General features: G+C 40.4%; 2 protein-coding genes across 2 annotated transcripts in view; both read left to right on the forward strand.

Moving 5' to 3' along the window:
- The first annotated feature begins 1,432 nt into the window (after positions 1–1,432).
- LOC119719956 lies at positions 1,433–9,029 on the forward strand. The gene is made up of 10 exons (XM_038189442.1): positions 1,433–1,460; positions 2,417–2,515; positions 3,150–3,290; positions 3,463–3,590; positions 3,892–4,126; positions 4,514–4,604; positions 4,781–4,881; positions 5,918–6,204; positions 7,011–7,094; positions 8,534–9,029. The coding sequence occupies exons 2-10, from the start codon at positions 2,488–2,490 to the stop codon at positions 8,591–8,593; spliced, it is 1,155 nt and encodes a 384-aa protein (XP_038045370.1). The 5' UTR covers positions 1,433–1,460; positions 2,417–2,487; the 3' UTR covers positions 8,594–9,029.
- A 6,334-nt stretch (positions 9,030–15,363) lies between these two features.
- Positions 15,364–26,463, forward strand: part of LOC119720508 (anaphase-promoting complex subunit 5-like) — a 36,700-nt gene continuing 25,600 nt past the window's right edge. Inside the window, exons 1-9 of the mRNA XM_038190193.1 lie at positions 15,364–15,817; positions 17,850–17,929; positions 19,480–19,595; positions 20,626–20,848; positions 21,355–21,529; positions 23,547–23,737; positions 24,466–24,547; positions 25,051–25,143; positions 26,033–26,100. Coding sequence (XP_038046121.1) covers positions 15,497–15,817; positions 17,850–17,929; positions 19,480–19,595; positions 20,626–20,848; positions 21,355–21,529; positions 23,547–23,737; positions 24,466–24,547; positions 25,051–25,143; positions 26,033–26,100 — 1,349 coding nt within the window. The 5' untranslated portion in view covers positions 15,364–15,496. The remainder of the gene's footprint in view (positions 15,818–17,849; positions 17,930–19,479; positions 19,596–20,625; positions 20,849–21,354; positions 21,530–23,546; positions 23,738–24,465; positions 24,548–25,050; positions 25,144–26,032; positions 26,101–26,463) is intronic.

A 26,463-nucleotide genomic window follows, 5' to 3' on the forward strand; every position in this document is an offset into this window, starting at 1 on the left:
TACTAACCCCTCAACTAGTTCATTTCTGAAAATTACAGCGATAGCCAATGATGTACATTCCCTTCAACTTACCATTTTAATAGATGAAAATTGATCAATTTAATCTTTAGTGGAGTCAGGGAACCAGACTACTTGAATTGTTTTGTTTTTCTTGGTTTTTCCAGCATTTTCGGACACAACACTTCAAACATGTCAGTGTAACAATATTTTGTTCTATTATACTAACCCCTCAACTAGTTCATTTCTGAAAATTACAGCGATAGCCAATGATGTACATTCCCTTTAACTTACCATTTTAATAGATGAAAGGCCTTGCTGAGAGTTTTTGTCCAAAAAAAAGAAGAAGAAATCATACATTCAAAAACAAAAAGTGATCGGGAATCAGCCCAATAACAGAATAAATTTATATTTCCAATGATGTCGTTCCATAAAAGTGTATAATTTATATTATAATTATTTTTTTGTCGAGGGGAGTTCTGTGTTCGCTGGGTACACATAAGGAAATGACCTCTTGACACTGTACAGTAGTTAAACATTTTTTTTGAAAAGGAGGAATCATCCTAGATGACAAAGATACAATGCATTTTTAAAAACCTATTAAAGGACATGATCAAAATAACAATCGCTATCACATACTTTCCAGCACCTTTTTCTTTTTATAACTGCCACCACCACTCTAGAACCAACCACCGCTCCAGAACCAACCTCCACTCCAGAACCAACCTCCACTCCAGAACCAAACTCCACTCCAGAACCAACCTCCACGCCAGAACCAACCTCCACTCCAGAACTAAACTCCACTCCAGAACCAACCACCACTTCAGAACCAACCACCTCTCCGGAACCAACCACAACTCAAGAACCAACCTCCACTCCAGAACCAACCTCCACTCCAGAACCAACCTCCACTCCAGAACCAACCACCACTCCAGAACCAACCATCACTCCAGAACCAACTACCGCTCCAGAACCAACCACTCAAGAACCAACCTCCTCGCCAGAACCAACCTCCACTCCAGAACCAAACTCCACTCCAGAACCAACCATCACTCCAGAACCAACCACCACTCCAGAACCAACCACCACTCCAGAACCAACCTCCAAGCCAGAACCAAACTCCACTCCAGAACCAATCATCACTCCAGAACCAACCACCACTCCAGAACCAACCTCCACTCCAGAACCAACCTCCACTCCAGAACCAACCTCCACTCCAGAACCAACCTCCACTCCAGAACTAACCACCACTCCAGAACCAACCACCAATTCAGAACCAACCACCAATTCAGAACCAACCTCCACTCCAGAACCAACCGCCACTCCAGAACCAACCTCCACTCCAGAACCAACCACCACTCGAGAACCAACCACCGCTCCAGATCCAACCTCCACTCCAGAACCAACCACCACTCCAGGACCAACCACCACTTCAGAACCAACCACCACTTCAGAAACAGAATGTGAGTGATATTATATGTCAACAATAAAAGTTAACCTTTACTTTGTACAGGTGTTCTTTACGGGTCTTTACATGTTTTTGGTTGATTTTAATATTCTTTTATTATTTGTAAGAATAGGCCAATCTATATGGGAATCACAAACTAATAGTATACTGCACAGATCAAATTAAACATAGGGTAATTGCAAAAGGTACATGCTGTATGAAAATACAAATGCAGAGAGCTGCACATTTGTTTTTAACAGCCGCTAATCAACTAACTTGTCACGACATGTAAGTATTTGATTAGCGGCTGTTTAGTGGCCTATATCCTCTTGTTATTCAAACAAAAACGTGTCCTTTTGCTTGTTGTAAAATCGATATGTCCAGTATTCGAGTAGTATCAATATATCGACGGAGCCTATATGTTTAAGTAACTTCCCATTGGGTAAACGTGTGTCAGTACAGTGTTTATATTTGCAGCACACATCGTCAATGGATCATGATCATTCAGCTAAAGTTCGATGTTAATTCATAAAAAACCCAATGACGTCACACCATGGCTATCAGTCAGTCATGCATGTACAATAAAGCATTTCAAAGAACGGCTTTCGTCGAGCACAGTGGCCTAGTGGATAGTGGAATGAACTATAGATTGCAAGATCTGTGGTTCGAAGCCGTGGCCATTTCCATCAATATTTTTTGTTGGTTGGGATAAGTTTCATTGAAGGGAAAACACTACGAGAACCTAAGTGTCCCTCCATCCACACATTGTGACAAATATTCATGTTAGGGTGTGTGATGTGATTGATTAAAAAACGATGTATGCTGCAGAAAAAAAAAACGCGGTCTGTACCACAAGACATAATTTCACCTGTTACGCGCTAGTGTTTCCACAACCAGGTTATATTGCGTCAAAACGGAGGCACCAAAAACACTCTCACGAATCGTAATCCGAAACGTTTATTTTGTTTTCAGTCTGTGAGTTGACAGAATCAAGTTGTCAGCAAGGAACATTTGATGAAGATCACTGTGAGTGCGTATGCCCGATGTCTGTATCTGGGAGAACCTGTCAAGGTAAGATGAAGTCACAGTCCATGTCAGTAATTGACATCGATCAATTTCATGGAGTGAATGGCTGGTGTCTAGTAGTCTGCATTGCAGCTCTTGGATGGCAGAACTCCCTACTTCGAACAATGAGAGTTTGAAAAAATAACATTAAAGTTTGAATGTTTACCTTTTTGTGCTATAAGAGTTAGTTGGAAACTTAAACTAAAGAATGTTTTGTTATACATTTCTTCAACTTCGTTTTAAAAACAGATTGAAGTTTTTGGAATTATATTAATATCAGTGTTTGTGAATTTTTATTTTTGTTGCCACATGTCTCCTTTACGATTTGAGAGTTAACAATCTGAGAGTGAGTCTATTTTAGCAAAGCAAGATTTAGACATGGGTCAATATGTCTTAAAGATACTATGCAATTGTCATCAAAGACAAGGGTATATTTTAAATATGGAGAATGAGATGGGACATGCTATCTTCAAACCACATACTCTAGCTGCGACTTTGAAACTTTCGAAAATGAACAGACTTTTAACCTCAAATTCAAACCTGAATGTTTTGATTAAGACCGTTTTGTCATCAAAATGCCGGTTGAATTTAATACGATTCTTTTGTATTATGTAATCATGTAGTTTTTCATTTCTTTCAGTTCCCAACCCATGTTTTGATCTAACCCTCTGCCCTGCGGAGGGGATGTACTGCGTGGCAAACATCTTCAACCCCGTTGGCTATGACTGTGTTTGCGATGCCTTACTTGGATATCTCGCGGAAGATGGTGGATCCTGTACAAGTGAGAACTTCATCGAATATAAGTCCGACTCACTCAAAGAGAGTTGCACGTAATTGTTTGTGTACGACGGTCCAATGAGATCATTTTCATTGAGCGTTAGTGTGTACTTAACTAATTCATGCCATTTTATCAAAGCAGTGAAATAGTGTGATATCCTCATTGTCTTTCGTAGGATATATTGCACTCGTGTTCAGACTCAGGGTTTTGGGTATCAACGGAGTCGCCGTCATCTTTCTGCCTGTGTTCAGTAATCCCACCTCGTCTGCCAGTAAAGAAGCCCTTCGTATCATCCTTGAAATAGTAAGTGATTCTTTCCAACTGAATTTATTCTAAAAATTAGTTTTTACTTGTCTCAGCACTGACAAGATATTGTTTTCACTGACATCTCCTAAATAGTCTAGCAAAATATAGTTAGATTTCAGTTTCTTTTGTCTGCTTGATTTCCTTATTTATTCGCATGATTTGCGAAAATGGTTATGATGATTACAAACGAGTGAATGTTGGAAACACTTAGACCAAAAATCACTTCTAAGAAAAGCTTTCCTGAAAGTTTTCCGCCATATATTTCCTCAATTTTATCGTTCTATCCTACTTCGTTTAGCTGCTCTTTATTCTGAAACGAAATCCACTGACCTCTGCCGTCCGTGATGTTACTGGCATCAGTATCCTCAGCGGAGGAAGCATCATTGTCGAGTTTGTGGCTTTGTACGATAACACCGACACGGCACTGGTCGTGCCATCTGTGCAGACCATACAGAGCGTTCTGCAGTCTCAAAGTACACTTCAGGGGGAATCGGCCTCGCTGGCAGTGGACACACAATATGTCACCACAGAACGTACGTTAAACCTGCAATGAGATTGAATTTATCTACGGACTTACACTGCGGAGCTTAAATGAAAGAATAAAACGGGTTCCCGGGATTTGAAAGGAGGAAATAATTAAGTCTAGAAAAGATATCTCTCACCTCGCTGGTACATGGGTGCCATAGTCATTTTCGGTTCAGAGTCATTACATACCAGGGAAGTTTCTTTCATGGACGGAAAGGTTTTGCATTACTCGTAACTGTTGAGGGTGGTGTTTGTGCAATGAGAGCATGTATGCAAATATTCCTCTTAAGAAAATATTTTTCTTAAGAAAAACTATCGATGTATGATGTTAATGCAAAGAAAACGTGTTCACGATAATGTCTAAACGAGTCTTAATTTATGATTTCTGTTTACAGAAACAACCTCAACCTGCCCCATGAATTACTGTGCAAACGGTGGAACGTGTGACGTAGTTGGACTCTACCCAATGTTTACCCTTACCTGCAGGTGCGTATATCTATCATAAAGTATCATCAGTATACCGGGATCATGGGTGTGGCTCGTAGGGGTGGACTGATAAATCAGACCTACACATTTACTAGCCTTTTGAAGCGATGTTCTTTTCTTACCATTATCATAGATGTAATGTAAGTTTTGCGTTTGTACGTTTCAATTGAGTACAGATGCAGTACTTCCTTCACTGGTGAGCGCTGTAATGACAGCATCATGGGAGTCGTACCAACAGCTCCCCGCACGGACGCACCAACCGAAACGCCTGGTCAAGGTGGGTATCAGTTTGGTGGTGATTCTTCAAAAAAAAACCTCTCAAATTGACCATGCAGGGCCCAAGTTCATATACCTACGTGCAAAAACATACTTATTGCCGAGCAATTTACATGCAAAATTAAAATACGATGAGAAATTTGAGCCTTAATTGCTATCACCTGTTTTACACCCGATTCTGGTATGAGCTCCATGCGCTACGAAAGGAGGGCGCCCTTTTACCTAGCAACGACGTCCCATGGGCTGGACATTTCACTGGTTGACGCGCACTGTTCCTTGTGTGTGACGCGCGTACACCAGGGGATTTGTTCTATGTACACGCAGGGGTCGCACTTCGCAGCAACTGAATTGCAGTCAGGCAAGATGACGTCAGTCGGTCACCCCCAACTGTACTCTCGTTGCCGATGAGGGGGTCCTTGTGAACGGAGCGGATACTGTAAACTACGTACACGTTTGAATGTATAGGGAATAGGGTCCAAACCCACGCTACCGTGTGTTGTCTATCAATTTGGTGTGTGATAGTGGTGAGACAACTCGTTTAGTCACAACTAGACAGCAGCCGTCATTTGAGCTTGCTGATTGGTCTTTTTGACAGGATGATTGATTATCCATGCTCTGCGGCGACGCCGGCTAGACTCACTATAATGATCTTATCACAAATAATACAAATGACCACAGCGCTCCACAAACAAGTGGTTCTTGTCAGGGTAGCTTGTGTTTGGTTAGGATTTCCAGGGTCAATAGTTCAACGCAGGCTAAAGCAGTACTCACCACGTAATTTTCTCTGTTTGAATGAGAAACTTCCGAAATATGACTTCCTTTGATTGGAGGGGGCAGATAAATATCGGAGTAATTAAAAAAATAAGGCAAACCGGACTTTATTTAAGGGCACTATTGGTCAGTGGAGGGTGCAATAGGCCGCAACATCACTGAGCATTTGGGCTGGTAACCCGTTTTGTTTGGACGGTGAACATATTCTGTTAATCAGCGTAAAACAATACTTCACCCTATCTTTCACTTACTACATTCTGTTTCAGGTGTCTTACCAGCCATCTTGATCATCGTAGTTTTGGTGGTGGTACCAGTGGTCGGCTTGCTCATCCTGGTATTCCCGTGTGTTCTACTGAGGCGTCGTAATGCCGCATTCAAGTCGCCCTACCGTCACTCTGCTGATGTGAGACCAGATTTCAATCGGCGGGTCTGGAGGGATGAGGACGGTACCGTTATTGCCGTCTTCCCCACCGCGTCGCAACGTGACCAGAGCACAAGATTTTCTGCTAGGGCTAGGCATGAAGCAAGCAGCTACGTGCCCCAACTGCAGCAGGTAATATTAGAAATCATTACTTTTGATACTTTGTTAGGTAATGTTTCTGTTTAATCTAGCCGGGTCCGATGCCCGTTGCATTTCGTATCTACCATTTGAAGTAGCATTACCTCACAAACTACAGTTCGGCACTGTCCACTTATGATGCGGCCTTTTGTCTTAACTTCTATACAGCCGCCATCCGTTATTTGTCAAAGTAGCCTGAGGATAGTAGGGGCCCTACTCTTAACAGTCGCCATAGGTGGAGACAGAACCGACATCTTCTTTATTTTGTTATATTTTGTCACATCAAATATCCGGGTATAGATGACGCGAACATCCAGGAACTTTCAAAATCTGGCTCCTAGATTCATATTGAAATTCAACAGTTCTTGAATACAGAGTGCGGAATAGTATAGCACATAACCGAGGAATACTTTTGCGCAAATGAGTAGATGTTTTCATCGTCTGATGCACCTATTAAAATAATAAGGGCAATAACATGTGACGTCATGATGATCAAACGTGGTTTGTCACTGCATGGTCACCATGTTTGTTTCTCTTTTTATTTAGGTAACCAACCAATGTTTGTTGGTTTAGGAGGACATGAGTATGTCAGATTATGGAAAGTTGTCTGATCATTTTTCAGGCTTCTTTGGAAAGATCGATTGTTCGAAAATTGCCGGATTATCTCTTCGAAACCGACTTGCTTTAAAATATTTGTTTTCATTTTAAAGGTGACACGGTAAAGTGAAAGTCGTGATCAGTGAGTGAATCAATATTACTCCATGACAGAAGTTGACAGCTTGAAATCTCTCTCCATACAGATTCCACCCGAACGACGCAGTCACTTCATGACACCATACGTGGTATTAGGCTTTGAGGAGATGCAGCTGCGTGAATTCCAAGGGGTGAGAGACAAACGCATTTCTCAGTGATACATTTTATCTGCAAGCGTTCGCATCAGCCTTTCGCACTTTTTGCAGCCATTCAGTATCCACTGTGCGGTGCAGTATAACCACTACGACATGAGATTCGAGTAATTAGAAATCGCTGCACCTGTCTCTCAGATTAACTCAATAACATTCTTTCGATTTGACGGAGCGTCAAATTTGAACAATTTCGAATCTTTACGTTCACCCCAATGGCACACATTAAACACTGAGCCACATTTTTTTCCCGTTGAAATTGAATTCCACTGTTAATAATAATTGTAATAATATCAAAGTCTTACAGGGCACGTATACTAACAATTAGGTACTCAAGCTGCTGGAGATTATGTATATTATTAAAGAAAGGTAAATGAAGTTGTTTTTAGAAATATAAGACCTGTTATGTTGCATCTTATAATGGTTTCAAGGTGCTGCAGCGCATATTGCTGGCACTGCCAGAAACACCGGGGCAAACCCCTTTTCTTAGTGATAAGTGTTACTGTGTTCTTTAACGTGCATGTGACAACTCGCAGGACCTGCGGCTTTACGTCCCATCCGAAGGATGAAGCAATAATGGTAAAGTGCCTTGCTCAAGAGTACAAGCACCCTGTTCCCATGGTCAGGATTCGAACCCATGTACCACGGTACATGAGTCGAACATCGTAACCATTGGACAACAGCACCTCACGTCAGTACGGCAGATAGGTGATGGGATTGTAGCTTTGATGATACAAGCATGGAATTTGGCACAAAGTCAAAGAATGTCTTAAAAAGATATTTGGCTACAAGCTAAGGCCATCGCTTATTTGTTGGTAGAATGACAAGCAATTTTCAAAATTTTCAAAATGGCTGCCATAATACTTGTTATTCAAAAAGGACAAATCTGCATCGGCCCTATAGCCAAATATCTATTTGCCGAATTGTATCATCAAAGGTACTGCCCCACTATATTCATTTAACCTCAAATAAGCTATACCGTACCTAGAGTTTTAAGGAATTTTAACAGGTCAAAATAAGGGCTGTTTGCCGGCCCTTTACAACTAGTACCTCGAACCGTTTAACATGGATGTTGCGGGGGAGGGGGGGGGCGCTTGCCCCCTCCACCCTGGAAAACAGGGGGAAAAGGAAAAAAGAAAAAATATAATAAAATGAGGTGCAAAGCCATATTTCTGTTAATTTGATGGGGAAAGGCAAATGCTCCCCTGCACAGGCTCAGAAAAATGATAAATTGAGAATATACTGAAAAAGTTCAGGAATTTTGGGGGTAAAATTTGCTCCCTCCCCCCTTGAAAAAAAACCTGGCAACACCCATGCCTTTAACTGTCTTAATATTTGGTAAAAAGCCTGAAACCTCATGAACCAAATTAATTAATCAAGTCACAAACCAAATTATACCTAATATCTGAATTTCATTTCAGCCAATGGAACACTTCGGAGATCAAGATTGGCGCAATCCTGCAAGTTACGGCCACTACTAGACCCTGTGCCGGCGCCTACTCAACAAGACGATATTCTTTGTAACAGTTTAATCATGGATGAAGGGATGTTTAGTAAACATTGAAGTACATTTTATTTTGTTAATTATAAATGTGCAGGGTGAGTCAAAAAGAAAATTGCCCAATTTGAACAATATTTTACAAATATTTGGCTAGCTCCATTTCACATTTTAAAAAAAATGGGGATAAAGTCCATCTTATTGACTTTTTAACTGTAAACATTTTACGTAGTTTACGTACTCAATTTCCAGCTAATGTCTATGTCAAGAAAAAGACCACAAAACTCGGCTGTCCACCACTGATCATTTACCATTCTACGAACCGATGAATGCATATATTGACTACAATGAAACGTAAGCTTGTAATCCGTAATATTCGCCCAGCTCAATAGCTTCTAATGACATTCCATGGACAGCTATACAAATTGGTTCTTTTAGTAAAACGTGCATTACTTTTGATAGCATGGATAAATTTCAGTAAGTCTTTTTTTTTTTAGATTAGTGGAAATTGATGTTTCAAATTTAATTGCTTCTGAATATAAAAAAAAAATTAATTTCGGTAACTTGCTTTTTGACTCGCCCTGTATATTACCACCTTATTATAAATTATGGGTAAAATGCCTTGTTTTTCTTATGTTACTTTTTAATAAACTGGCTCTGTGCATTCAAGGTGTATACACAATTTAATAATCTGTATTAATTTTAAGGTTAATGTTGAAGTTTAATACATTTTTTACAGCGGAATGCACTAAGGTAAAATGCAGCTTGATTTTTTTATACTATCTAGCCTATATATTAATTGTGAAAATCAATATTGCAGTGTAAGACTCTTGTTAAAGGGAAAGTACAACATTTGCTTTTGCTGCATTTTTCAGAAATATGATGGATTTGAATGATTATTATGCCATAGCAAATATTGTTAAACTGACTTGTTTCACGTTTTGGGCTAGTAGATGCTGGAAAAAAAAAACAATCACGTTCTTGTAGTCTGGTTCCCCTACCCCACTTACGATGAAACATAGCAATTTATAGACTTTGGGGAATTGTATAAGGTTAGATAGTCAGTCTAGCAGGCTTTACAGCTTTGTGATCAATTGCTAAGAAAATGCGAAATAACTCAATTTGAAAAAAAACTAGAAATTTTTGAAAAAAAGCCAGTTTTCTCCTCCAATGCTGGTCGGCCGAGCAGCGTTGGAAACACACAAGGTCTACAATTTTTCTTGAAAATGTCAGCACACCAGAAGCAACGATTTTACAGGATGCTTTTGACTGTCATTACCTAATGATCAGGTAAGGTATTTTGTGATAATGAGATCGTTTCGTTTTTTGATGTTTGCAAATGTTGTATCTTCCCTATAAAGGCAGAATGTTAAATCCAATATACATGTACATGTATAACTTTTGTTTATCTAGACGGCAAACTGAACATGGAGTTTGAGCAATATAAGGAGTGTTAATAGCTGAAATGAATTAACACAATAGATTTTAGCGCTTCAATACAACTCGCCATTTTTAAGTGCCATTTGTAAATAATAGAAGCACATAGCTATCTAGGTGTTAGGTTTTTTATATTTGTCTTAATTTGAGTGGAGTTAATGGTCTTTTTTAGTGTTGTAATTAAATATCTGAACATTATTTTGACTGCATTTTTTATACAGCGTGTGTCAATACAACTATAACAGTCAATCCATAAATATTAAAACAAAAAATTAGCAAACGAACGAAACCAAAAACAAACCCAAATGTCGGGACCATTGTTTTAGTAAAGTTCTGCACGTAGCACTTTCAAAATCTGAGATACGAAAGCTCAATTCATGAGCTTTTTTAGTAGAATCATTCAAATCACTTTTGTACTTTTTTAAGTTACGGACTTTTAAACACAAACACTGTTTTAAAGTTCTATCCACGGATCACCAAAAGGGAAGTGTTCTTTCAGCAAAACGAAAACAAATCATTACAGGGATGTGTGTGAATAGTTTTTCGTTTTGCTGAAAAAAAACGCACGCTTTTTTTGTGATCCGTGGACAGAACTTTAAAATGGAGGTTGTGTTTACAATTCCGTAAATTGAAAAGTACGTGAGTGATTTGAATGATTTTTGTACTGAAAGAAAGCTTATAAATTGGGCTTTCATATCCTAGATTTTGAGAGTGCTACATGCAGAACTTCAATAAAACAATAGTCCCGACATATGGGTTTCGTCTTTATTGACTTTCCCTGTAGAGTCTAAAGGTATAGTAAAAACTCTACACAGTGGTGTTAATCCCATCTCGTTTGGACACCCGAGTCGAGAGATACAACTTATCAATTGAAAGGACTTGAATTCCAAGTTGGGCCACTTTTCAGATTGTCTGTTATCTAATGAAAGGCATTCACTTATACCAAGAAGGTATGTGAATGCCTTGTAGTTTTATTGAGCTACCAGATAATCTAAAATGTGGCCCAAACAATTTTGGACTGTCTTTACAGGCTTTACCGTTACTTTTAAACGAAAGGCCCAAATTACACTGAACAAAAACCCTGTCAGTGGTAAAGAAACACTCTATCAATATCATCTTATATATGATAAATATTACACTACCAGACCCTTGCAAGACGATTTTCTTTATACCAGTTTAACAATGGAAGAATGGATGTTAAATGAAACATTGAAATACATTTTGTTTTGTTAATTATAGGGGCCTACATGGATATTAGCAACTCCATAATGGGTAAAATGCTTAATTTGTCTTATGTTACTTTGTCTTAATACTGGCTCTGTGCACTTAAGGTATATACAATTATTAAGGGAATAAATGTGTGCTCGAGAGGTTTTTATCACTCTGTTTAATACCGCTTAGAGTCTGGGTGCTGATAATTACCCGAGCCGGAGGCGAGGGTAATTATCAGCACCCAGACTCTAAGCGGTATTAAACAGAGTGATAAATACCGACCGAGCACATATTTATTCCCATTCATAAATACCTTATCCGTAAAAAAATATCAAATAATTCGTTCAAAAAATCCCGATTTTGTTCAACAAGTTCACTTCATGCTTTTTGAAACATCCCTCTAGCAAAATAATGGAGTGTTCAGCTGGCGAGTAAGATGTAAACAACCCTTTTATGGAGATTGACGCGCGCGTAACATGTTCTGCGCGATGTCGTGCAGAACGCACCTGGGGCGTTGCGTTTTGAATTTAGAACTATAAAATTCTGACTCGCTTGTAGTGTTGCGCATGCCTACGTGAGGATTGTGAACGTTCAACCAATGAAACGGTAAGAGGCACTGGATTTTTAGGAGTCCACATTTTATTGTGACACTGGAAAAGTGTTTAAGACCAGCTAGCCATGTCTTTATCATCCGTTTAAGACCGGTCACGTGACGGGCTCTCGACCAATAGGAATGGCTAAACTGTCTGAGGTATTTATGAATGTAGTTTAATGCACTTTTTGCGCTATAGGTAAAATGCGGCTTGATTTTGTGTAAATGTACTGCTTCTGCATGAGTGTATAAAGGGCCCATGAAGTGAATATTTCTTAGGAAATAATTTTGTGCTACTTTCTAATCCTCTATAAAAAAACTAATTGACATCTGTTTTTTGTTAATTTTACTGAAGAGTGCACTTTTTTAATCATTTCAAATTTCCCATGCTTTTACAGACAACCGAAGGCGCTGTTGCCGTGATGTCATTTCAGTGTTAAAGACAGTGTTCATAATAAGGTGTTTTTTCTGTTGAAATTGTGAACCCAAAACATTGCTCATTGAAAACATTTGTGAGAAAAGTTTGCTCATTGGCTTACTGCCATGAACTGACACAACAACGAATCACCAAAGAAAAGAAACTTTAACACGACAGCGAAATACCCAACATTGTGGCAACTTTTTGTGCACGCAACATTCAGGTTTCTGCCTGATATGACATCACACTTTTGCTCATGAATATGGAAATTTGCATTAGCATAAAATTCAAAAAGCACCAAATACCCATTCAAACGGCAAAATGAAAATTGAAAATAAGGTTAAATGTGACACAAAGGTGCATTTTGAAGAATTGCGTTAAAAAAATACATTTTATGGGCCCTTTACCGAAATTTTTGTAATCGAAAGATAATTTACACAAAGGAATAAAACTACTCATGGCCACATCATTTACCTGTTACAGCTCGTTTTGATTTTTGTAAAAGGACACCGAAATTGAAGGCCGTTATGATGCAAAACATAAGCGAACCCGAACAAAGAAATTCCCGCGCACCTAATTTGCATATCTGAGTTACCTTTCAACTATGTTACATAATTCACGAACCTCGCCCCATTTTGATTTTAAAATATACCTGTTTAGTAATGCAATGAGCGTCCTTGCTTTGTTTTTTATTTCTCGCGAGCAGAATATTCAGCATAAAGAAACCAAATTTTTGATACACGCGTTATCTGCACGGATTCCGCTCCCCGACTAGTCCTAGCTAGCATCACCCGTTGTCCACGGAGCCCTAATCTCTGGTCAAACGTCTGATCATGCAGATATGAACGGAAGGGATCAGAACTCTTGGGTGATTTACATTTTGACCCATTTCAATCCATCAGGAATGTCCATAGCTACAGCACTGTGACCAAACGCCTGGACCATTCAACTTACAAGTGGCCTTTGAACACGATGATCGTCGCCGACTTTTTAGTTATTAAACCATTGCTATGACGTCACACTATTGTTAAATGTGTGGATTCGGATCTACGAATCTCTTACACTGGTCACAAAGTGTGGATTCGGTTAAGGAGAATACACGAGAAAGTGTCATTCGTAATTTAAGAATTCACGAGGTGCGAAGCGCCGAGTGAATTCGTAAATTAAGAATCCACACTTGCGAGTGTATTCTTCGACTTAACCATTGCGTCAACAGAAGAATAAGAAGGAATGCTGCAACCTGACGCCACTTTTTTCTTCATATATCATCTCTATGAAGGCCATTTGTTGCAAAATTGATAATAAGACACGGATCTGGGACTGATAAATGTTTCCAAAATTGTTAGGAAATACTTGAAATGACTCTCCATAAACGTTGTACACAAGTGCCGAAGTGGCGTCAGGTTGCAACATTGTTTCTTGGCGTGTTTAGCATGTGTATCGCCACATACGTCAAAATGGATAGTTGAGACGACGATTTCTTTCTGACTAAAGTAGATTTTGCGGTGACGGCGGAAAATCTGACAGTGAAGATGCATTGGTAATTTTCGGAAAGCAAATTTTCACGCAGACTGTCCTATTCATGCTCATTATGGAGAACAATTGTCCGACAACCTCCCGAAAATAAGTCGTGTCAGGTCGTTGCTGTTTTTTGAAAAATATATTTCACGGCAAGACTAGGTTTTAACAAAGTGCGAAGTTGCTAGATGTGAGTTGTAAATTCAAGTGATCGATGTGCAGTTGTTGGTCCTTGAAAGCGCTATTTGTTCCTGTAATTTGAAGAGAAATTGATTTTTCCCCCCGATAGGTTATCATGTCTTTCCGGAAATGTTTATTGGCAATACATCATGAAATATGATATTTTGGGAAATTTCATAGGTTTTCATGCTGAAGGTATAGAACATTTTGTTCGTCTTGAAATGATTGTTTCAGTGATATTGACCACATTAATTGTTAACCTAGTATTAGCCAACTCCGAACAAACACTTTCAAAATAGCGTGCAGATTTTTGCAACCCCGCAAAGACCTTGAAAACATTGAGTATTAGTACTTTGGGATTACTCCGACCAGCAACTAGCTAGTACTGGTAATAAAACTATTAATGCATTAATTTAGATCATAGTTTAGATCATTATAATGATCTAAATTATGATCGTTCAAACGTTGAAAACTAAATTATGATCGCTGTTGCTTGAGATTACCGACAATTCGGCTTCAGGTGTTTTCGTTTACATATGGATTCCTTTGGGGAACTAACCCAACGGGCAGGTTTTCATTTGCAACCTCTTTGAGAGAACACGGCGAAAACAGGCCCTTTTTCTTATCTATCGCTGCCACTACATTATTCGACAGAGTTTACCTTAGTTCCTACAGTATGACCCTTCAATATTCTTTCAGAAAATGAAAGAAAAACTGAATAAAACACTGATTTTCCCTCGCCAAAATTATGTTGAACACTGCATTTTTAGTCAAAACGCGTTCAGCCAAGATCTGGTCCACTTATATCATCACAACGTTCAATAGCGCCACCTGGGACATGGGCGTCAATCCTGGGGGGGGGGGGGACTTTTTGAAGGGTGGGGGACACAATATCAAATGTCCCCCCCCCCCCTAGATTTTTGAACTGGTGTCCCATTTACAGGCCCTATGTACTTCAATGTATCTTTTGCTTAAAAAAATATTGGTTAAAGTGGTCAGAAATTGCCTCAGATAGCACCACAGAGCATTTAGAATCCATTTTTTTTACTACGAAAATATTAGTTAAAGCTTGGAGAAAAGTGGTAAGAAATTGCTTCAGATCACATACACCACACTACAGAGCATCTAGAATCTATTTTTTTTTTCAGGGCCCTTAAGCGGGCCCCGAACCCGACGCCGTAAGGGCTTCGTACTTCGCGCTCGCATTAGTTCTGATCAAGGTTTTTCCCCCACTTTTGAGAAGCGATTGACGACCCTGTTCTCTCGATCTAGGCGCAGACTTCAGCTTGTAAAATGAAAGACCCGCCCCGGCCCCCTCCCCTTCCCACCTATAATGAGGGCGCGATTTCAAGCTGGCGTAATACTACTAGACTGGTGCTGTAAAATCGCTCCGTTTTTTATCAATGGAGCTATGCATGGTTCAGGGAACCTGTCTTCTGTACATCATGTACAAAGCGGGAGGATTTCAATAATATCACATTCTGATTGAAAATAAAACTCAATAAAATCATCATCTGATCATCGGAGGGATGAATTTTGGTTCTGGAAATCTTCCCAGGCCGATGGAATGGGTGACGCCGCACAAGGTATCCCTCGCTGTCCTTGTGACTGTGTACGCCGAGAAAGAATTGCCGGAGAAATGTCAGCCGGCTTCACCGATTCTTGTCACGGGAATAACCGGAGACGAGGAGAAAGGCAGCGTGACACCGACCGTAGCGTGGCCGGCGATTGGAGGCGAGGGACCGGCAGGTCCAGGGAGAAATCCTGGTACAGGGGGGCTGGATGTCACGGTCGGCTGGAGTGTTGCGGTCAAACGAAACTTTGCTAGGTCCATGCTGAAATGGATACAAGTAAGAAGTAAACATTTCAAAGTGTTTTATTCAAATTATTATTGACAGAATATTGCAATTTGCATCCTGACGCCACTTTCTATTTCTTCATTAGGATACGTTGTCATATCTCAATCAACATGATCAACGAAGCTAAGGTCAGTCATTGCAAAAATGTTGGGAAATGTGATCGCTATCTTTATTTTCGGGTGATGTGTTGTTGCCGCGCTGTCATCGTCATTTTACCTCCACATTTCCATCAAAAAATCAAAACCCTGCCCTCTATCTATGACACAGGCCTAGGCCCCCTACCTGTGTATTGAGAATGTCGCCAACTAGTTTGGTTTACCTGTACAATAATTTTAAAGTGGATTGTGTTCCCTTATAGGAACCAGGCCCTACACTACACAATCGCCCAAAGTATGGACATGATGAAGACTCTTTTTATCAGTGTTGCAATGACTGACCTAGGCTTCTTTGAGATAATATCTATGAAGAAAAGAAGCAGCGTCAGGTGGCAAAATTCTTCTCAAATGTTGAAAACACATGAATCTGGGACTGAAAACATGGTAATCCTTATCTTTAGGACACCTCTATTTTTACGAGTTCTGTTCAAAACTGACTTTTGCACTTTGCAGATGACTGTAAAGTACCAAAGTTGCAGGCTAAAACAGTCTTTTTCCTTCAGATAAACTTAGTTGTAATTTTGAAAGCACTTTCAAAGAAAATATGACTTTCCTACCTTTTTTTGCAGTTCGCTATCTTGCTTTTTAATATATTTTCTGTTTGTCATCGTCATCTTTAACCCCTCATAAATCAAAGCCCTGCCCTCTTTCCACAAAATTAAACCACTGATATTCAAGAAGGTGTCATTGCCAACTGTTCAAATGTGTCAAAAAATATCAGAATGTCACTTTTGAGTGTCATTTAGTCAGCCGACTGGGTCAACGATTTCGATCAACAAAATAGCTCTAGTTATACAACAATAAGGCCCTCTGGTAAACAATCCTTATAATGGAGATTGACGTACGTGTCGCGTGTATTGCGTGATGTGGCGCACAACGCAGATGTACCAGTGTAGTTTGAATTTAGGACCATGAAATACGGACTCACGGAGTAGTATTGACCTATCGCGGTGGAATGGCCTTAGGATCACGTCAACGCAGCTTGTGAAATATTGTCCAATAATATATAAATGGAAGTGAAACGCGCAAAATCCGGGACAAACAAACCTTAGTGTACAAAAACTCCATAGGGTTGTCTAAGGGGCGTGGCTAACTTGCAAAACGGAGATAGGTCAGTTGCACATACATGTATGTGAGGATCGTGAATGTTCAACCAATAAAACGGTGCTGGCACCGGATTGCATAGGATCCAAATTTCATGTGACCAGCCAGCCATGTCTTTTGTCAATCGTTTAAGACCTTGTCACAAGATGGGCTCTCGACCAATAGGAATGGGTAAACTGTCTTGAGTACGGTTTATTGCACTCTCAAAGCAAGAAAAGCAATGTTTTAAAGGGAACATACAACATTGGCAAACATGGAAAAATACAACTACCAAGTTTTAACAAAATACCTCACTAGGATGTTGGTAAATGACAGTCTAAAGCACCCTGTAAAATTATGGCACCTGGTGTGAAGTCATTTTCAAGAAAATGGTATTTTTGTAAAAATTTCCAACGGTGGTCGGCCGACCACTTTTGGAAAAACCTTACTATTTTTTCAACTACTGCTCCAAATCCACCTTCTTTTTTTTTCACTCCAAATTTTGTTTGCTATTGGTTACATGTTCACCTGCGAGTGCAGGCCAGCTAGACGGGTTCCCTTACCTATATTTTCCGGCTTCTATAAATTGATCCATTTTATCTTTAGTGGAGTCAGGGAACCAGACTACTCCACCATTTGAGTGTTTCTTGGTTTTTTCCCAGCATTTTTGAACACAAAACTTCAAACATGTATCTATTATATTAACCCCTGAAATAGTTCATTTCTGGAAATTTCAGCAAAAGCCAATGATGCATATTCCCTTTAATTCCAATTTTTCTCCACAGAGTTCTGATATGGAGTTCCAAGACCTGATGATAAAAGTGAAGGAAATCGATGAGGAATTAAGCAAAGATTTAGTTGAGACGTGAGTTCCTTATTATTTCATAAAATTATTATATTTTCCTTCACTTTACAATCTCAGTAAACAAAATCTAATGGTAAGCACCTGAGAGTAACACGATGACTTGAGTGAAATGGCGACTTATAAAAGCCGACTTAGAAATAAAAAATTCAGTGGAAATGCATTACCGACAATCAGGACTTCAGTCAGACGGCCGACTTGAGCGATTTGACGAGTTGTACCTGTACGATGTTGGTTTAGCCGGAGTTGAATGTACTCATGAATAACAAATTTATTTTAGGAGCATTGACTTAATGCCAGTTCATACTTCATGCGAATGCGAATTCGATACGAATTTGACGCGAATTTGACGCTGAAGTTGAAATGTTTTCAACTTTTACGATGTCACCCATTCGCATTCGCGCAATCTATGACTGGCCTATAGTCAACAAGAAATGGCTTGGTGGAGAATGTGCTGTGGCTTGCATGCATTTTGCTTGTTATTAATGAGGGAATAAATGTGTGCTCCGGAGGTTTTTATCACTCGTTTAATACCGCTTAGAGTCTGGGTGCTGATAATTACCCGAGCCGGAGGCGAGGGTAATTATCAGCACCCAGACTCTAAGCGGTATTAAACAGAGTGATAAATACCGACCGAGCACATATTTATTCCCATTCATAAATACCTTATCGGTAAAAAAATATCAAATAATTCGTTCAAAAAATCCCGATTTTCTTCAACAAGTTCACTTCATGCTTTTTGAAACATCCCTCTAGCAAAATAATGGAGTGTTCAGCTGGCGAGTAAGATGTAAACAACCCTTTTATGGAGATTGACGCGCGCGTAAGATGTTCTGCGCGATGTCACGCAGAACGCACCTGGGGCGTTGCGTTTTGAATTTAGAACTATAAAATTCTGACTCGCTTGTAGTGTTGCGCATGCCTACGTGAGGATTGTGAACGTTCAACCAATGAAATGGTAAGAGGCACTGGATTTTTAGGAGTCCACATTTTATTGTGACACTGGAAAAGTGTTTAAGACCAGCTAGCCATGTCTTTATCATCCGTTTAATACCGGCCACGTGACGGGCTCTCGACCAATAGGAATAGCTAAACTGTCTGAGGTATTTATGAATAATGTGTAAATGTCATTTACTACTCGCAGGTATTTCTCTTTGAGTTCTCGGGTTGAAAAATCAACTGCCCGCCCAGGCCTACATTGACAAACTATTTCTAGATATTTTTGTGAATATTATTGCCAAAACCATATGTACATGTAGGTTGAGATTTTAAGGTTTGCATGGTGGAAAGATACTAAGACAAGTTTGCGGTAGCACCATGTGAATAGATCTCTTTTGTGAGTATGTGTGGTTCTGAAAAGAACCGGAGGGACTCTGGTTCTTTTCAGAACCACACATACTCACAAAAGAGATTTATTCACATGGTGCTACCGCAAACTTGTCTTTACTTATGTAGGTTATTTCTTTAACAGCGAAAAGGACTGGCCGCAGAGATGGCAGCTTGGATTAAATATTTTGTTATTTAATTTTTTTGTCATTCCTATTGTTCTGAAGCTTGAGTTCCATCAATACGTCGGGACTCTCAGCGCTTGCAGACTTTGTTCTGTCACTACACAAGCTATTGGACAGTAACAACGGCCAATCACCCGTCCACAGACATAGCATCCTCGGTGAGTATTCTAAAAAAACAAAAACACAAGTTTGAAATTATCTCGGAAGCTACGGGCCAATGATTTTGTGTTCGTGTGTACCTTCTGCCTAGTATGTATGAGAAGCACTCAACCAAAAAAGAAAGTCCCCCCTTCCAATATTGTTTTGTCTAACTCAAAACCTACTGAGCACCTCTCGCTCAAATAACAACCAATCAGTACAGAAATTCCTTAGCAATCCAGCCATACTCTTTGTTTGGTCCAAAAACAGTTGCACTTTTGTTTACGTGCAAGTTGCGGTTCACACTCACCTTGCACGTATCCGAAAATGCAACTTTTTTTTGGTACGATTTGTCATCAATTGCATAATTTTGTACACATTATCACTGTTTTGGGCCAAACAAAGAATATGGCTGGATTGCTAAGAAATTTCTGTACCGATCAGTTGTAATTTGAGCAAGATGTGCCCAGTAGTTTTCGAGTTAGACAAAAAGTATTAAGGGGGGGGGACTTTCTTTTTTTGGTTGAGTGTAGATGGCACTCTTTCACTGGCATAGGATAAAGGATTTCCCATTTGTTGAACGTCACAATGCAAACCTGACCCCGATCGCACCCAAACCTCATCAAATGTCTAAAGCTTTCCGACTGAATCCCTCTGTACTGCACACCTCGACATACATTTGTGGCATAATTATATTTCTATGAGCTCTTGCAATGGATTTACTGTAAACCAAGATGAATATCATTAAAAAAATACCAGATTGTTCAGTCCCAGTTTGGACCACAGAATCCACGCCTACAAAAATCACACGCCTAGTAAAATCACACGCCTATAGAAAAATCCAGGTGTGCTTTTTCCCACACGCCTATTTTTCAAATCAGAAGGTACTAAAAATGTAATGATAGTGTTCATTTTTTAGGGGAGGGGTATTTTCGTTACAGAAAATTGCAGAAGAAAAAAGTCTGTTAGTTGCACAATCCTGCCATAAGCTAGTCTGAAAATATGTACCATATTTTCAGCACAGTACATTATTTTTTTATCATTTAACAGGTATTTTCATTCGGCGCATGGTCCTGTCATACGACAAGCTGTCGTTTGACCAAGTTTCATCGTTGTACAAGAATCTCAAGGTCTACCTCAGTGGACTAGACGGTCATCTGACCGAGGGGGAACGCAGCCAGGCCATGATGGACGTCAGCACAGTTGACGACGGGGGGACAATGACCAAAGACGAACTGGACGGCTCAAAACCCGAAAATGGACAAGTACAAAGGTGAGGGTCAAAATCAAAACGAAAAACGCCGCGGCTGTAGTTACGGCAGTCAACCATCTGGCTCCCTGACCTGACAATATTTGATATCAGGATCTCTTGGTCTCGGAACCAGACTATCAACCTAATGGTTCTCTGACTTACATGTAATTCTTTGGCATGGGTGGCTAGTGCGTAAAATGCTTGCCTCTCACCACTGTGGCCCGGGTTCGATTCCCGGCTCGGACCATATGTGAGTAGAGTTGTGCGTTGGTTCTCTCCTGTGCCACAAGGGTTTTTCTCAGGGCCCTCCGGTTTTCCTCCCTCCGTAAAAATCAACACTTTCGATCTCTGGCTGTGTCCGTGCCAGACATGGGTCCAATGGCAGCAGCCCAAGGCACCTTTAGAAGCCTGCGGCTCGACCACGTTGTAGCCGCGTCCTTCGCAATTCAACTTCTCAGCTGCAAGTAAGGATGAGTAGCCTCCCGAATTATTATTCAGGTATATCATTGGCGTATTATGTATTCCAGGGCAGGCACTTTGCACCTTCCATCCCAGCGAGTCTTCAATCGTCAGCAGGCCGAGTCATTCATTGCACAACAGGCCCGCCTGCTGCAGAACGACGACGCTAGGGCCCTCGACCCAAGCACGCTACAAGAGCAAATCGCGGCCCTCAGAGACTCTAATCCTGACCTGGCTGAAACGGTAAATTTGAAAATCTTCTTTGTTTCTTGCGCTGTCCACTCCTACAGTCTTGTTAAACTTAACCCTAAAAGGGCCGGGTTAGTTTGACCATCTCTCAGCCGGTGGGGGGGGGGGGGGGGGGGGCACCCCCCCCCCCAAGATCTCGGCCATCGAGTGACGAAAAATTTTGAAACTCGGTACATGCATAGAGCATCTCATCATAAACTTACCCAAGAATTTTCATGACTATAGGGTTTTGGAATTATGGCTAATTAATTATTCATATATGCAAATGGTAATCCTGCTCTTTGTACACGACGTATATGGGAAAATTCAGTTTTCCGGAAAATTTTTCGCCTTGCGGCAACCCGTGGTCTGATTTTTATTTTTTGGGTGTCAAAAGATGCGCAAGGCTTGAGGCTAAAAAGTCATAATAGCTCAGGTCACGAAATTATTTTTTTTTTAAGGCTATCGCGGAAAAAGTGGAGGGGGAGGGGCGGATTCCGCCCCCCTCCCCAGCCCTTTTAGGGTTAAAGGGCCCGTAAAGTGAATTTTTCTCAGGAACACATTTTGTGCAACTTTTTGTTCCTCTTAAATGTATGAACATTATTTGACATCCATTTTTGGTTATTTTTACTTCTTATCAAGTCCACTTCACAAAGCTAACTTCGCTTCAGCCATCATTATTTTTACTGAAAAGTGCACTTCTTTAAACCTTTCTGGACAACTGAGGATGCAGTTTCTGTGATGTCATTTCAGGAAGACACTGTTCAGTTAGGGTGGTTTGTGTTCAAGTTGTGAACCCAAAATTTGCTAATTGAAGACATTTGTGAGAAAGACTTGCTCATTGGCTTACTGTACCATGTACTACATGTAGTGTACTACGCATTTTTGGAAATTACCTTCTTTGATTGTTTTCTTCAAAATGACAGCATGCCAGAAAGAATAATTTCACAGGGAGTGTAGTGCCAATACTATCTTTAAACCAAGTATACATTTAAACAATAATTTTGTCGGTTACTTTTCGGATAGCTGCAAATCATATACTCTAAAAGGACATACTAAAGTCTAAGAGAGAAAAGGAAAGTCACTTGTTAAAAGAGGTACCCTTTTGCAAATATACGTAACTTTAAAGGTACAGTCCATCGTTTGTAATTTGTGCATTTTGTTCGTTTGAAGCAACAAACTTGCTCAAAATCTAAAGAAGGGTATTGAACAACTAACCTGATGAAGTTTCAGAGCAGCTTCAGCTGTATATTCCCAGAAAAACAGCATTCTAGGATCTCGATTTCAAATCCAAAGTTGCTGAATCATGTTTTGAATTGGGCCTGAATTCAGCGTCCGAGACATGTTCTCAATGAGCCGATTGCAGCTAAGTGATGTCGCACACTGATCCGACGAATTATAGCAATTGTGCGCATGTACGTCATGCCAATGCTTGCGCGCGCTTCGCCGCAAAACAAAACGAGCTACTAATTTAAGTTTCCTACGGTGCATCTTAAGAAGCACCGTTGGAAAGGCCTTCTTTTGTTGATTTCTTCAAAATGACAGCTTTCCAGAAATAAGAATTTCACAGGGAGTTTAGTCCCCTTATTATCTCTCAACCAAGTACATTTTTCAACAAGAATTACGCCAGTTACTTTTTGGATAGCTGCAAATGATGGACTCCAGCTTTAAAGTTTTGGCTAAATGTGGTAATAAAAAAAATTTGGTGGGCAAGTTGGCGGCTAAAACTCCAGGTGGGCTAGGTTAACGTTAAACACACAATTTTTTTCCGGCCTTAGCATGAAAAGCTGCTTGTGTTCTACACAACCTTCGAGGACCGATACACAAAGGGGAGAACAACAGATCCTTTCAGTCATCGGGCGTTGGGTCTTTTGTTCAAAACGGTCCTCTGTAGTAGGTTCGTGTGCTTAGTCTATGGGAGAGTGTTATATTACAGGGACAAAGGGAAACACAATGCATTGTCCTCGAGAGTATAGTAAAACAAGAGTGTCTGTGCTAAGAAGTGTCTCAAAAAATTGCTTTGGAATTACAGCATTTTCTGTCCTATCTGAACGGCCTTCGACTGAGTGATTTCTGCGGCGCCACCGACAGTCTTCACAGCTACTTTGACCACCTCTTGCCCAGGGTAAACGAGAGTAACAACAACCGGGATGAGGGGACCAGCAAGAGTTTCCGCTACGCTGCGCTCAATCTGGCCGCCATGCACTGTACATTTGGCCACAGGTAAAGGCTGGTTACCAACTAAACCAATTTCACCTTGAAATTTACAAATGTTGTGACTGTTGTTGAGGCGCTTGTGATGGATCACAAGCAATCACAAGTCCTGTGTTTTTATTACCTATACTAGTGCAGTGGCCGTTGAAATTGTGCCTATTCAGAAGGGGCAATTGAGAACTGGTCATGCAAACAACGCACACGATTCACAGGTTGACAAACACTCATAGGTTGAACGCACACTTTGACATGTCGCCATCCTCTGGCACTGACATTCACTCATACTGGACAATGCTGTTGCCCTAAATACATTTTTTATTCCTTGTGACTCTGGAACGCCGAAATAGTTGATTGGAGGTAGTTTTTATCCTCCAGGCTTTTAAGCTAGACAGGGGGATATTGCGATTGCCTATTTCTTCTGTATGTCCGTGTGTGTGTTCCAGTTCACTGTAAGTTGAAAGGTGGTCTGTGGAGAGAAAGTCGATGCCGAAAAAATCCTTTCCAATATGGATATTTACGAGGTCTCTGGAGAGATACTAATGACTCTAACATATGTTAGTCCGGTGTGTTACCGAAATTGGGACCTGCTGGTTGGACAATCAATGCTGTCACTCAAAATTGTCCTTACTGACTGCCCCTACATGTATACAAACTGGCAGGACGCCAGGGGGATCGCGCAAGTTTTACTTGCAGTATTTTGTAAAATTTTGAAATCGCTAGTTCACGTTTTTTTTCAGGGACGAAGCACTGTTGGCATTGAAGGAAGCGATCCGGATAGCGCATGAGAGGAACGATAACGTTTGCCTTCAACACGCCCTGGTAGGTGTCATTTACTCATTTATAATTTGCAGGCGTGCAATATTTCCTTAGATCAGCTGATTTTCTGTTGTGCACTTACCTTCTATACCAGGTTTGAACCTGCGACCTCCGGTTTGTTGCTCCGGTGCTCTACTAACTGAGCTATCGAGACCCACGGTAGCTGTACCCCAATTTATCAATGTCTTTGTTCAAGGGGTGCTAGTCAGAAGCCTTCCACATGCTATGAGCCAGGGATCACACCCTATCAAACCCGCAATACCAGCAACATTTAGAAATGCTACAAAGCTGGGAGAAAGCAAACGGGGATCACTCCGGTAGGATACATTTGGAAACCACCAACATAGGGCTTGATAGCTCAGTTGGTAGAGCACCGGAACGGCAGTCCGGAGGTCGCAGGTTCAAACCCCGCCCCAGTCAATTTCTTTGCTCAACTTTATAATTGTTATAAAATGTGGATAGGTTTTGGGACAGTTACGGTTTGCAGTGTGGTTGCTTCTTTGCAGGGTTGGTTGTATCGTCTAGAAAAGATGAACGGGGAGGATGTCTCGTACCTTCTCGATCGTTCCATTACTCGCTCAGATGCCTTGAACCTGCCAGTGAGTAATATACAAATACAATGTGGTTTGAGAGGTAGTACGATGAAAGTACCGGTAGCTGATTTGACTTCCTCGCAACACGAAACGGAGGAAATTATTTTATTTTGTAACATTCTAGACACATCGTTGAAGGATGGAGTTATTATTATTATTATTATTATTATTAATCATTTCTGGTAATGAAACCAAGGATTCATCAAAAGCGCCCTAGGCACTGTAGCTCGCAAGCCTGAAGAAACCTGTGGAGAGAAGACAATGAGAAGAAATTACAGTTTTAGAGGTGGGAGGAAAAGCCCAGAAAAATATTCTGGGAAAAACCCACGGAACCAGGCAGGGACTGAAAACCCAATCCACATATTGGCCCAGGCGAGATTCGAACCCGGGTCACAGCAGTGGAAGGCGAGGAAAGTACCGCTACGCCAACCTGAACTCTAAACTAAGATAAAATGTGTTCTGACAAAATGAAACAAGCTCAATCAAGTGTTAAAGATGTGATGCCATCAAGCTACATTCAGTCGTTTGTCGACCCTGGTCAAAAAAAATTATTACAGATTTCAAAAGAGCACAATCTCAGCATTGCTGCTGTGAAAACTGCATGCTGATGCCATCTTTAGTTTAAAAAATTATGGAAGTCGGAACACCAAGAAATGTGATGAACTGGCCCTATTTTGGCCTGTTTCTCCACATAAAAATTTCCGAACAACGACTCATTTAGCTTGATCGCATCACATATGTGGTTCTTTTTGGTTTTGTAGAAGCAAAATTAAGGATTAAGATTTTCGAAGCCTTGGAAACGCTTTTGTATCATAAGAAAAATATCTACTGAAATTTGGACAGATATATATTTTTTTTAAATTTTCACTTTTCCAACTTTGTTTTTTTACTTCAGTATCTGACTTCTCTGGGAATTCAAAATTTTGCCCAGCACAAGGCTCTCAGTTCCACTGATCCTGCAAGGTAAGATAAAATATCAATTAAAAAAACCCAATAATTTTACTCTTTGAAATGCTAGAATTAGTTTATGTTGTGGCGGTGCTGTTGTGGCGATGCTCAAGGCAAATCTGGGATATTCACTCAAATGGCACACAATAACAAACATTTTTATACATGTTACACGTCGTAACTCGGGTTGCAACGCCTCGTAGCGCTTCGTGTAATCGGGTGCTGCCCCCTAAACAAGCGCTTTGAAGCATCGCAGCCCGAGTTACGACGTGTAACATGTCGCAGCTCGTAAGGCGTCGTATGGTCCATTTAACAAAACTTGCGATGTGGTGCATACGTCGTAAGTTCCTTGTCAACGGCTTACAACACGTCGCGAGT

The sequence above is a fragment of the Patiria miniata genome, unplaced genomic scaffold (genome assembly GCF_015706575.1).
Source record: "Patiria miniata isolate m_02_andy unplaced genomic scaffold, ASM1570657v1 HiC_scaffold_9, whole genome shotgun sequence".
Lineage (NCBI taxonomy): Eukaryota > Metazoa > Echinodermata > Asteroidea > Valvatida > Asterinidae > Patiria > Patiria miniata.